The following is a 14,399-nucleotide window of genomic DNA, read 5'->3' on the forward strand; positions in this document are numbered from 1 at the left end:
GCAGGCAGGTTCTTTATCACTAGGACCACCTGGGAAGCCACTTGGGAACCTTGATTAACTCCTATAATTACAATTAAAAGGGGAGAAAACTAGGAGCAGGTAAGACGGAGACATCAGAAAAGTGAATCAGGAGATTGTTGGTCAGACAAATAAAGGAGCACAGTTTGTGTAAGTCCAGATTATAAATATTTATTTTAAATTTTGAGATTTTTTTTTTAAGTGGACTGACTTTAAAGAATCCATAGATTTAATGTTCCCCTAACATGAGAAATGATTTTAACAGGTTGTGAGACTTGAGAATCAAGGGCAAACCAGTCAAATATTTATAAGTATATCCCAGATGTGGGGAAATTCAGGATGGCACTAACGTATTTTGGAATGTAACACACAGTTCTTTGAGAGTTCTTTTTACTACATCTTTGAGCTAAATATGTAAGTTTTAGCATGTTATACATAGTACTTAAGCAACAGGATAATTATAGCACAAAAAAAATGTTTACTTCATGAATTCATTTAAATAGTGTCTCTATTAGTGACCTGCCCAAGGATATTTTAAGTGATTATATTAAGCTTTTTTTCCTAGACAATTTTTGTGAGACTTATTTTGCCTCAAGCAGGCACTTGGTTCAGTTGTTTTAAAAAATGAAAAAGACATAAGCTGAAAAATAGGCATCGGTTTCTTACTACTTTATGGCTGCAGCAATCATTCTGAATCCTCTTGATAGAGTGTTTACTGCATCAGCAAGTGGGAGGATTTCACGTTAAATTTTCTGACTAACTTCACTGCAGTTGCTTCTTGGCTGCCTCTTTAGAGCCCACTGTGGAATAAAATTAAAACAGTTTTTATGAACTAACAATTTAGTTGCAGAAAATGACATTTTCTCTTTTCCCTGAATGGCACTGTGTATTCCTTCTGAGTTTCCTGCACACACCCCACAGCTCTGGTTTCTCCTCCCTCATCTATCTCATACATAGTTGTTTAGTTGCAAAGTCGTGTCCGACTCTTTTGTGACTCCATGGACTATAGCCCCACCAGGCTCCTCTGTCCATGAGATTTCCCAGGCAAGAATACTGGAGTGGGTTGCCATTTCCTTCACTGGGGATAGAACCCACGTCTCCTGAACTGGTAGGCGGATTCTTTACCACTGAGCCATCAGGGAAGCCCATTTTTTATAGTACTACCACATTAATTTTCCTAAAGCAGAATTTTGACAATCCAAAACTCTTCAGTGGCTCCCTATTCCACCTCATTTAAGCCCAACTCATCCATCACAGAAGAATCAACCCAAATGCTGTATATTCCCCGTTAGCACTTTGTTGATCCTCTTTGCTAAAGTCCCCACCTGCACTCTCAGTATCTTATTACTCTTGCAGTAGTGTTCATCCCATCCTGCCTTATGTGAAATTACGAGAACGTATCTTACCCAGGAGAATGAGGGGCAAGGTCTTCTTTATATTTTTGCTCACTCCCCGGTTGCTTTGTGCATAAAACATTCTGAAGGGTTTGTTGGTCAGCATATTGTCCACATTAAATATGTACAGTTCTTTGAATATCATTTATAACTCAGTAAATCAGGTGAGGGGGTTGTTTGTTTTTTAGTGTCACTGTTTTTGGATTTTTGCTTAAAATCATACCTCTTTATTATTTTCATAATGTTTGGACAAAGCTTTCTTATCTAGGTTTTTTGTCTTCCCTAGAATTTCAAATGGCCTCTGCTGTTTTTTTTTCTTATTGACTAAAGAATAATGTACTTTTTACACTTTCCTCGAGCTTTTTCATCCCCTCAGTCATGCTTGCAAGGCTGCCTCTCCAGCTGTTTTTTTTAAAAACGCAAAATAAATACATGTTGTTGGATAAATAAATGAGAAATATCTCAAAACGACAAACTTGCAACTGACTCTTCTTTCTTGTATGTTCCTGATCCCTTACCCCTTTCCCGTGGTGCCTTTCACTTTGTAGTTCATAATTTAATCATTCATTTGTGTTAATGGTCCTGTCTGTCGCCTTCCTGTTGGATTCCTGAGCATCCTTAGGGCAGGACCATTTGTTTTGTTTGCTCCTGCATCTCAAGCACTCCGAGTAGCGCCTGTCTTACAGGTTGAGTCAAGGAGTGAGACTTGAGGCCAAAGGTCGGTGTCTTCCTATTTCTTGGGTTGTCATTGGTGGTTTTCAAAGGCAAAGGACTGTGGTGTTGGAAGAGCAGAGTAGCGAGTGGAACCACGGAGTGAGTATTCTGCCACTTAGAAGAAAAGGACAAGCTTCTTGACTGCTCTAAAGGTCATTTCCTCACCTGGGGAAGATTCATAGCACCTAAATTACAATGTTTATGTGAGGACTGGGTTTTAGAGAGAAAAAGCTTCCAATAAAATTAATAGCTGACCTTTACTGATTGTTCCTAACATGGTCAGACGTGTGCTGCACCTTTCCATCACTTTCACCGCACGTCTTCACAGCTGCTCTGTGAAGCAGGGACTGTTGTTGCCCCATCTCACAGTAAAGAGAAGGTTCCTGCCCAGGACCATACAGTGGCGGGGGCAGGGCTCGGACTTGACCAGGTCTGCTGGACCTAAAGTGCACGCTTGTAACACCTGCCTCCTGGGTTTATGCCCTTCCTATCATCCTGCCTCCTAATGGGGAGCGCCTAGAAGGCTGCTTAATTTCTCCTTTGGTGCAGCCATTCCAGATCTTTCTTTCCTGCTTTCTTTCACACTTGAGGGATGCAGAGGGCCCGTGAGTACCAGTGGTCCCCTGGTGGTGGCTTTATGAACCTTGTCCTCCCACCATTTATGACTCTGATAACCGAGTTGATCATTACAGCTTCCTCTACTTTATTTACTGAAAAAATACTGACACTTTAAAAATGTTTTGAGAAGTCTATGAATGCCATTTCAGAACACTAGTGAAATCAATAATAATTCATTTATTCAGATATATAAATATAAATATATTTAATATATTTTGACATCTTGATATAATGTCAAAAATAAGGAAGGCATATTGTTTTCTGTATAAAGCAATTAGTCTCTTCAGGTTGCTGTTGTTTTTGTTGGTTCATTTTTTTGACCATTGAAAAATTGTAAACCAGGGTTAGTGGGGGGTGGATTATTTTAATATCCAGAAAAAAACATTTTTGAAGTTTCAGGGGATAGATTTCTCATTTGAAATAGTTTGTTATTGGGTCAAATGCTGAAAAGTTACTTTAGAAAGTATTAAAATGAGAAATAATTTCATTTTGTGTTACAAAGTTTCATTATTTTCAGTTGATTGGGAAATTTAGTAGGAGGCCAGAGAGAATCGACAAAACATAAAATTTTATTGTTTTATTGAAGGATAGCTGATTTACAGTATTGTGTTACTTTCAGTTGTAGTTACAGTTACATATCAGTTCAGTTCAGTTGCTAAGTCATATCCGACTCTTTGCAACCCCATGGACTGCAGCATGCCAGGATTCCCTGTCCATCACCAACTCTCAAAGCTTACTGAAACTCATGTCCATTTAGTCGGTGATGGCATCCATCCATCTCATCCTCTGCTGTCCCCTTCTCCTCCTGCCTTCAATCTTTCCCAGCATCAGGGTCTTTTCCAAAGAGTCAGTTCTTTGCATCAGGTGGCCAAAGTATTGGAGCTTCAGCTTCAGCATCAGTCCTTCCAATGCAGGACTGAATTCCTTTAGGATTGACTGGTTTGATCTCCTTGCAGTCCAAGGGACTCTCAAGAGTCTTCTCCAACACCACCGTTCAAAAGCATCAGTTCTTCAGAGCTCAGATTTCTTTATGGTCTAACTCTCACATCCATACATGACTACTGGAAAAACCGTAGCTTTGAGTAGACGGACCTTTGTTGGCAAAGTAATGTCTCTGCTTTTTAATATGCTGTCTAGGTTGGTCATAGCTTTTCTTCAAAGGAACAAGCACCTTTTAATTTCATGACTGCAGTCACCATTTGCAGTGATTTTGGAGTCGCCCTGAAAAAAGTCTCTCACTGTTTCCATTGTTTCCCCATCTATTTGCCATGAAGTGATGGGGCCAGATTCCATGTTCTTAGTTTTCTGAATGTTGAGTTTTTCTGAATGTAGAAATAACACCAGAAAGAATGAAGAGATGGAGCCAAAGCGAAACAACACCCAGTAGTGGGTGTAACTGGTGATGGAGTAGAGTCCGGTGCTGTAAAGAGCAATATTGCACAGGAACCTGGAATGTTTGGTCCATGAATCAAGGCAAATTAGAAGTGGTTAAACAGGAGATGGCAAGTGTGAACATTGACATTTTAGGAATAAGGGAACTAAAATGGACTGGAATGGACGAATATAACTCAGATGACCATTATATCTACTACTGTGGGCAAGAATCCCTTAGAAGACATGGAGTAGTCCTCACAGTCAACAAGGAGTCCGAAATTCAGTACTTGGGTGCAATCTCAAAAATGACAGAATGATCTCTGTTCGTTTCTAAGGCAAATCATTCAATATCATGGTAATCCAAGTCTATGCCAAACCACTAATGCTGAAGAAGCTGAAGCTGAACACTGCTATGAAGACCCACAAGACCTTTTAGAATTAACACCCCAAAAAGATGTCCTTTTCATTATAGGGGACTGGAATGCAAAAGTAGGAAGTCAAGAGATACCTGGAGTAACAGGCAAATTTTCCCTTGGAGTACAGAATGAAGCAGGGCAAAGGCTAACAGAGTTTTGCCAAGGGAACGGACTGGTCATAGCAAACACCCTCTTCCAACAACACAAGAGAAGACTCTACACATGGACATCACCAGATGGTCAACACCAAAATCAGATTGATTATATTCTTTGCAGCCAAAGATGAAGAAGCTCTATACAGTCAACAAAAACAAGATCAGGAGCTGATTGTGGCTCAGATCATAAGCGCTTTATTGCCAAATTCAGACTTAAATTGAAGAAAGTAGGGAAGACCGCTTGACCATTTAGGTATGACCTACATCAAATATCTTACAATTATACAGTGGAAATGACAAATAGATTCAAGGGATTAGATCTGATAGACAGAGTGCCTGAAGAACTATGGATGGAGTTTTGTGACATTGTACAGGACGCAGTGATCAAGACCATCCCCAAGAAAAAGAAATGCAAAAAGGCAAAATGGTTGTCTGAAGAGGTCTTACAAACAGCTGAGAAAAGAGAAGCCAAAGGTAAAGGAAAAAAGGAAAGATATTCCCATTTGCGTGCAGAGTTCCAAAGAATGGCAAGGAGAGATAAAGCCTTCCTCAGTGATCAGTGCAAAGAAATAGAGGAAAACAAGAGAATGGGAAAGACTAGAGATCTCTTCAAGAAAATTAGAGATACCAAGGGAACATTTCTTGCAAAGATAGACACAATAAAGGACACAAATGGCGTGGACCTAACAGAAGCAGAAGATATTAAGAAGAGGCGGCAAGAATACACAGGAGAACTATACAAAAAGATCTTCATGACCCAGATAACCACAATGGTATGATCACTCATGTAGAGCCGGACATTTTGGAATGTGAAGTCAAGTTGGGCCTTAGGAATCATCACTACAAACAGAGCTAATGGAGGTGATAGAATTCCAGTTGAGGTATTTCAAATCCTAAAAGATGATGCTGTGAAAGTGCTGCATTCAATCTGCCAGCGAATTTGGAAAGCTCGGCAGTGGCCACAGGACTGGAAAAGGTCAGTTTTCATTTCAATCCCAAAGAAAGGCAATGCCAAAGAACGTGCAAACTACTGCACAGTTGCACTCAGTTCAGTTCAGTTGCTCAGTTGTGTCCGACTTTTTGCAACCCCATGGAGTGCAGCATACCAGGCTTCCCTGTCCATCACCAACTCTGGGAGCTTACTCAAACTCATGTCCATTGAGTTGGTGATGCCATCCAACCATTTCATCCTCTGTCCTCCCCTTCTCCCGCCTTCAATCTTTGCCACTATCAGGGCCTTTTCCAATGAGTCGGTTCTTCACACTCATCTCACATGCCAGCAAAGTAATGCTCAAAATTCTCCAAGCCAGGCTTCAACAGTACATGAACCGTGAACTTCCAGATGTTCAAGCTGGATTTAGAAAAGGCAGAGAGGAACCAAAGATCAAATTTCCAGCATTTGTTGGATCATTGAAAAAACAAGAGAGTTCCAGAAAAAGTTACACATATTCAGTTACATTTATATTCTTTTTCAGGTTCTTTTCCATTATTGATTATTATGATATTTTGAATATAGTCCCCAGTGCTGTTTTTCTTTTTTATATTGAGTAGTGTATATCTGTTAATTCTGGACTCTTAATTTACCCCTCTCCCTCACCATTCTCCTTTGATAAACATAATTTTGTTTTCTATGCCTATGAGTCTCTGTTTTGGAAATAAGTTCACTTGCATCATAGTTTTAGATTCCGAACGAAAGTGATATCATATGATATTTGTCTTTCTTTGACTTACTCCATTAGTATGATAGTGTCTAGGTCCATCCATATGGCTACAAAAGGCATTATGTCATTCTTTTTTATGGCTGAGTAATATTCTATTGTATACATATCCCACATCTTCTTTATCTTTTTATCCATCAGTGGACATTTAGGCTACTCCCATATCTTAGCTATTGTAAATAGTGCTGCAGTGAACATTAGGGTGCCTGCATCTTTTCAAATTAGAGTTTTGTCTTTTCCTGATACTTGCCGAGGGATGGGATTGCTGGATCATATGTTAACTGTTTTTAGTTCTTTGAGGAACCTCTTTACTGTTCTCCATCTTGCCTGTAACAATTTACATTCCCACCGACAGTTTAGGGGGGTTCCCTTTTCTCTACACCCTCTCCAGCATTTATTGTTTGTAGACTTTTTGACGATGGTTATTCTATTGGTGTGAAGTGAGTAATACTTCATTGTTGTTTCGATTTGTATTTCTCTAATAATTAGTGAAATAGCTCAACTGGAATTCCATCACCTCCACTGGCTTTGTTCGTAGTGATGCTTTCTAAGGCCCACTTGACTTCACATTCCAGGATGTCTGGCTCTAGGTGAGTGATCACACCATCGTGATTATCTGGGTCATGAAGCTCTTTTTTGTACAGTTCTTCTCTGTATTCTTGCCACCCCGTCTTAATATCTTCTGCTTCTGTTAGGTCCATACCATTTCTGTCCTTTATCGAGCCCATCTTTGCATGAAATGTTCCCTTGGTATCTCTAATTTTCTTGAAGAGATCTCTAGTCTTTCCTATTCTGTTGTTTTCCTCTATTTCTTTCCATTGATTGCTGAAGAAGGCTTTCTTATCTCTCCTTGCTATTCTTTGGAACTCTGCATTCAGATGCTTATATCTTTCCTTTTCTCTTCTGCTTTTCACTTCTCTTCTGTTCACAGCTATTTGTAAGGCCTCCTCAGACAGCCATTTTGCTTTTTTGCATTTCTTTTCCATGGGGATGGTCTTAATCCCTGTCTCCTATACAATGTCACGAACCTCTGTCCATAGTTCATCAGGCACTCTATGTATCAGATCTAGGCCTTTAAATCTATTTCTCATTTCCACTGTATAATCATAAGGGATTTGATTTAGGTCATACCTGAATGGTCTAGCGGTTTTCCCTACTTTCTTCAATTTCAGTCTGAATTTGGCAATAAGGAGTTCATGATCTGAGCCACAGTCAGCTCCCAGTCTTCTTTTTGCTGACTGTATAGAGCTTCTCCATCTTTGGCTGCAAAGAATAGTCAGTCTGATTTTGGTGTTGACCATCTGGTGATGTCCATGTGCAGAGTCTTCTCTTGTGTTGTTGGAAGAGGGTGTTTGCTATGACCAGTGCATTCTCTTGGCAGAACTCTATTAGCCTTTGCCCTGCTTCATTCCATATTCCAAGGCCAAATTTGCCTGTTACTCAAGGTATCTCTTGACTTCCCACTTTTGCATTCCAGTCCCCTATAAAGAAAAGGACATCTTTTTTGGGTGTCATTTCTAAAAGGTCTTGTAGGTCTTCATAGAACCATTCAACTTCAGCTTCTTCAGTGTTCCTGGTTGGGGCATAGGCTTGGATTACCGTGATATTGAATGGTTTGCCTTGGAAACGAAAAGAGATCAGTCTGTTGTTTTTGAGATTGCATCCAAGTACTGCATTTCAGGCTCTTTTGTTGACTATGATGGCTACTCCATTTCTTCTAAGGGATTCTTGCCCACAGTAGTAGATACAATGGTCATCTGAGTTAAATTCACCTATTCCAGTCCATTTTAGTTCACTGATCCCTAGAATGTTAATGTTCACTCTTGCCATCTCCTGTTTGACCACTTCCAATTTGCCTTGATTCATGGACCAAACATTCCAGGTTCCTATGCAATATTGCTCTTTACTGCATCGGACCTTGCTTCTATCACCAGTCACATCCACAACTGGGTATTGTTTTTGCTTTGGCTCCATCCTTTCATTCTTTCTGGAGTTATTTCTCCACTGATCTCCAGTAGCATATTGGGCACCTACCGACCTGGGGAGTTCCCCTTGCAGTATCCTATCGTTTTGCCTTTTCATGCTGTTCATGGGGTTCTCAAGGCAAGAATACTGAAGTGGTTTGCCATTCCCTTCTCCAGTGGATGTGAACCGTGAACTTCCAGATGTTCAAACTGGTTTTAGAAAAGGCAGAGGAACCAGAGATCAAATTGCCAACATCTGCTGGATCATGGAATCAGCAAGAGAGTTCCAGAAAAACATCTATTTCTGCTTTATTAACTATGCCAAAGCCTTTGACTGTGTGGATCATAATAAACTGTGGAAAATTCTGAAAGAGATGGGAATACCAGACCACCTAACCTGCCTCTTGAGAAACCTGTATGCAGGTCAGGAAGTAAGTTAGAACTGGACATGGAACAACAGACTGGTTCCAAAAGGAAAAGGAGTATGTCAAGGCTGTATATTTTCACCCTGCTTATTTAACTTCTATGCAGAGTACATCATGAGAAACGCTGGGCTGGAAGAAGCACAAGCTGGAATCAAGATTGCCGGGAGAAATATCAATATCCTCAGATATGCAGATGACACCACCCTTATGGCAGAAAGTGAAGAGGAACTAAAAAGCCTGTTGATGAAAGTGAAAGAGGAGAGTGAAAAAGTTGGCCTAAAGCTCAACATTCAGAAAACGAAGATCATGGCATGTGGTCCCATCACTTCATGGGAAATAGATGTGGAAAGTGTCCGACTTTATTTTTTGGGGCTCCAAAATCACTGCAGATGGTGATTGCAGCCATAGAATTAAAAGACACTCCTTGGAAGGAAAGTTATGACCAACTTAGATAGCATATTGAAAATCAGAGACATTACTTTGCCAACAAAGGTCCTTCTAGTCAAGGCTATGGTTTTTCCATTGGTCATGTATGGATGTGAGAGTTGGACTGTGAAGAAAGCCGAGCGCTGCAGAATTGATGCTTTTCAACTGTGGACTCTTGAGAGTCCCTTGGACTGCAAGGAGATTTAACCAGTCCATTCTAAAGGAGATCAGTCCCGGGTGTTCTTTGGAAGGACTGATGCTAAAGCTGAAACTCCAGTACTTTGGCCACCTCATGTGAAGAGTTGACTCATTGGAAAAGACCCTGATGCTGGGAGGGATTGGGAGCAGGAGGAGTAGGGGATGACAGAGGATGAGATGGCTGGATGGCATCACCGCCTCGATGGACATGAGTTTGAGTAAACTCCGGGAGTTGGTGATAAACATGGAGGCCTGGAGTGCTGTGATTCATGGGGTCGCAAAGAGTCGGCCACGAGTGAGTGACTGAACTGAATAATTAGTGATGTTGAGCATTCTTTCTTGTGTCTGTTGTCCATCTGTATGTCTTCTTTGGAGAAATGTCTATTTTGATATGCCCATTTTTTAATTGGGTTGTTTTTTTGATATGGAACTAAGTGAGCTGTTTGTATATTTTGTAAGTTAATCCCTTGTCAGTCACATTGTGAATATTTTCTCTCATTCTGTAAGTTGTCTTTTTATTTTCTTTCTGGCTTCCTTTGCTGTGTAAAAGTTCTGAAGTTTGATTAGGTTCCATCTGTTTATTTTTGCTTTTATTTCCATTAGTCTCGGAAGCAGATCCAAAAAAATATTGCTCTAACATATCATAAAAGGATTCTGCCAGTGTGTTCTTTTCCTCTAAGAGTTTGAGAGTTATATCGTCTTACAATTAGGTCTCTAATCCATTTTGAGTTCATTTTTGTATATGTATGATGTTGAAGAATGTTTTAATTTTATTCCTTTACATAGAACTGGCCAGTTTTCCCAGAAACACTTGCTATAGAGACTGTGTTTTCTCTATTTTGTATTCTTGCTTCCTTTGTTGTAGATTAATTAACCATAAGTGTGTGGGTTTATTTCTAGGCTTTCTGTTCGGTTCCGTTGATTTATGTGTCTGTTTTTGTACCAGTACAGTACTAAAACATGTAAAATTTGAAAGGAGATTATAAGCATTTAATCTCAAGTACTGTTTCAACAGAGAGAGATAAACTTAGAGATAAATTTTTTGTTTTTGGTAGTTATATTGTAGTGATTAAGAACATAAGCTTTGGTTAAATTCCCTGGCAATCCAGCGGTTGGGACTTTATGCTTTCACGCACAAAGGCCTGGGTTCCACTCCTGTTTTAAGGAACTAGGGTCCCACGAGCCATGGTGTAGCCAAGAAAAAAAAAAGAGCATAAGCTTTGGAATCTGACCTAGGCTTGAATCTGCAGCTTTCTGCTCATTAAATCTGTGCGCTTAGAGTATACATTTCTGTTTTAAAAAATGACTTTGTTTATTTATGTATTTATCACATCTGAGCTGGGTCTTCGATACTGCATGGGCTTTCCTCTAGTTGCAGAGAGCTGGGGCTCCTCTCTAGTTGCGGTGTGCAGGCTTCTCCTTGCGGTGGCTTCTGTTGTGTGGAGCATGGGGTCCAGGCCAGGCGGACTTCAGTAGTTGCAGCACGAAGGTGCAGTCGTCGTGGCTCCCCACGCTCTAGAGACCAGGCTCCGTAGTTGTGGCTCATGGGTTCAGTTGCTCTGAGGCATGTGGAATCTTCCCAGGTCAGGGATTGAACCCATGTCTTCCATACAATGGCAGGTGGATTCTTTACCACTGAGCCACCAGGGAAACCCCTATACTTAACATTCTGAACCTTCATTTTTCTTGTCTGTAAATAAGGAACAATATCAGCCTCATAATGTTATTCTATTACATTGAAATAATATATAAAACATTTAATTAGATGTGCTCAGTATACTGTTGGCACTCAGTATGTGTTTATTTTATTATATTATTGTTGAAATACCACTAAGATAGAATGAGGTATTTGACAATCTCTTTGCAGATAAGTGGGAAACATTTTTATGGAATCCTGTGTATAGTTGTCAACTTGGCATGGGATGCCTCTTTTTAAATTGCTGATTCAAAAGGGGACTTTATCTCATCTTGGGATGAACTATCAACTTCTCCATTAGTGAACTTATAACTAATGAAATTGTGTTGCAGAGAATGGAGTAAGCAGATGCTGATTCTAAGTTTCTTATATAAAATTTGTTTTCCAGGAGAATGCATAGAAGGGCTGCGGGAAAATGACTACCTTCTGATTCACTCGTGCCGTCAGTGGACCACCATCACTGCCCATAGCTTGGAGGAGGGGCACTATGTCATTGGGCCAAAGATAGAGATTCCGGTACATTATGCAGGTAAAGCTCCTCTCAAGGGACAGGGCCAAGGAAGGGTACTTGAATATGCTAATTTTCTCCTCTACGGTGAGAAAATAGGAGAGTTATCTATAAACTAGAGGATAAAAAGACTTGGACAAAGAAGAACAAAACACTTTGGTTACCAGATTCATTTTGTCATGGGAATTTCTAATTAATGCATGTACTTAAGCATGAATTCTTTTTTTTTTCTTTAATGATCTTGTGCATTTTTTAAACTTTTTATTTTGTACTGGAGTATAGCCAATTAACAATGTTGTGAAAGTTTCAGGTGGACTGCAAAGGGACTCCACCATACATGTACATGTATGCATTCTCCCCCAGACTCCCCTCCTCTCCAGGCTGCCACATAACATTGAGCAGAGTTCCCTGTTAAGCACAAATTCTTCTTAGATATTCATAAAACAAAAATGTTACAAATATCTTTGGAAAGGCAGTCCATATGTGTAGGCAGCCTCTGAGCACAAGGATCTCTGAATTAACCTGAGCACAGTTTGTGAATGACTTTGATTTCATGGTTTTACAAGATACCATTGCATAAATAAGCATTATGGTCTGGTTTTAAAAGTATTGAAAAGTCAGATCCTGCACATGTCCTTCTGCAAAAGAGCATTTAGAATAGACAGCAGAGGTGACCTCACTGCTTTAGTTGAATCAAGATAATAGCTACTTTCCTGCCTCACTGGGAATTCCATTCAGTGGGAATTCCATTCAGTGTAACATGTTACTGTTGTGTTTATTTAACTAATTTTTAACTAGTTTAGTTAACGTATTTGTTAACTAATTTTACTATTATTTAACTAATTCCTTTCCATGTCATTTAACTAATCTTTATTAAGGGCTTTCTAAGTACTAGCACTGTTCTAGGAATTGAGGATCCATCTAGTAGCTTGAATCCATTTTCAATAGTGGCAGTTTATACATGCAGTTTTTAAAAAGCATTTTATATATATATATATCCCCTATACTTCCTTCTGTTCCTTATAGTTCATTATGTGAAGGCTCTTTTTCTTTTTCTCTACTGTCATTAATGTTTCAAAAGTCTGTAGCAGGATGCCCTAGACCTCTGTCATATTTTTGAGCGAAACCTCTGCATTGCCCAGAGAGTTGTCTGTCTGGAACAGGGGCTTCACTGTATTCCCGCTGCCTAGAACAGCAGTAATTGGTATGTGTTCAGTAAATATTTATGGGATGTAAGAATGGTTTGGTCCCCCTCTTATTTCTAGGAGTCTTCATTGCTGGATATGACCTAGGAGTCACTAAACTTCTCAAAATCCTTATTACAGAAAAAATTTTAAGAAAAGATTTCTGTTGCCTGAAACCCTGTCCTAGAATTCTCTTTCCCAGCCATAGGAGTAGCCTTCATAGAAAAAGGAGGAACATATAGCTACAGGAAGTGTTAAGAGTGAGATTGGGAGCCAGGCAGAGGGACAGAGAATGAGCGAGAGCCTCCACCTGCCTGGCCTCTCCTGCCAGTGGTCACACGACAGGTGAGTTCCATGCTTGTTTTAGCCGGGCCAAAATGATGGTTCCTGTAGTTCGTGGAAAACCAAGAAGCAAGATGTAAGGTTGTGATTCAGATGAATAAATTTACCGAATCGGTTGTGTTCTTTTAATAGACTGGCTTTTAGTCTTTCCTCGAAACCCTTGTGAATAGCTCTGTGGCATTGCTTGTCCCAAACGAATGTTGTCATTTGATCAGATGTGCAGATTTCTTTAGAGACCCCATATGCCACCAGTCTCTCTAACTTACTGCTCAGAGCTCTCATGCTCTGATTCTAGTCCACTTCTCCAGACTTAGCTTTTCCACTCTGAAGAGCGGGCCTTCCCCTCTGGCTAGATTAGTCACTTTCCTGTGTCCGGGACATTCTGAGTGCTTTTCCGTGTAACCATTCCCCGGCCGGAGTTGCCTTCCTCAGCCGTGCTTCCATCAGAGCCTGTCGTTTCATCAGGAGGCTGCTGGCTCCCCCGACTCGTCCCCATGTTGTCTCCTGATGTGCTTCCCTTGTATCATGTGCATTTGGTTTCACTGCATTACCTTTTCCTTGTGCTTAGTCACTCAGTCATGTCCACTCTTTGTGACCCCATGGACTGCAGCCCACTTGGCTTCTCTGTCCATCGGATTCTCCAGGCAAGAATACGGGTGTGGGTTGCCATTTCCTCCTCCAGGGGATCTTCCTGACCCAGGAATCGAACCCATGTCTCCTGTGTCTCCTGCTTTGCAAACGGATTCTCTACCTGCTGAGCCATTGCCTGCACCCATACTTGCCAGTTGGACTGTACGCTGCTTAACAAGTGAGACTAATTCAAAAAGCCTTTGTGAGTCCTTTGGATCTGTACACAAAAGATACAATTCTTCATGGCTGTGGATGTTCCATCCAGGGATCTCAAACTTGGCTACATATCTGGGAATCACCTGGGAAGCTTTAAAAATGACTGATGCCCAGTTCCCACATCCAAGGTTCTGATTTAATTGGCTTTGAGTGTGGGCTGAGCATCAGGGTTTTAATAGCTCCTCTTGTTATTCAGCCAAGGTTGGAAATCCTTTGTTCTGGAGTGGGCATTCACTGTGTCAGATGATGAGATTTCACCAAACACCTGCAAATGCTTGCAAATGTTTTGTTGTTCTAAATATATATATATATATTTAACATTCATCTTCCTTTGGGATAAAAGATGGTATGTCGACAGCTTACTCTTTATCTGCAAGAAAAGTGATAGTCCACTCAATTGGGA

General features: G+C 40.4%; 1 protein-coding gene across 2 annotated transcripts in view; it reads left to right on the forward strand.

The window, feature by feature from the left end:
- GAREM1 (GRB2 associated regulator of MAPK1 subtype 1) overlaps positions 1-14,399 on the forward strand; it is a 232,954-nt gene that overhangs the window by 68,945 nt on the left and 149,610 nt on the right. For both annotated transcript variants that reach the window (XM_052660476.1, XM_052660477.1), the window contains exon 2: positions 11,505-11,645. In XM_052660476.1, coding sequence (XP_052516436.1) covers positions 11,505-11,645 — 141 coding nt within the window. The remainder of the gene's footprint in view (positions 1-11,504; positions 11,646-14,399) is intronic.

This window comes from Budorcas taxicolor, chromosome 22 (genome assembly GCF_023091745.1).
Source record: "Budorcas taxicolor isolate Tak-1 chromosome 22, Takin1.1, whole genome shotgun sequence".
In the NCBI taxonomy this organism is placed as follows: Eukaryota; Metazoa; Chordata; class Mammalia; order Artiodactyla; family Bovidae; genus Budorcas; species Budorcas taxicolor.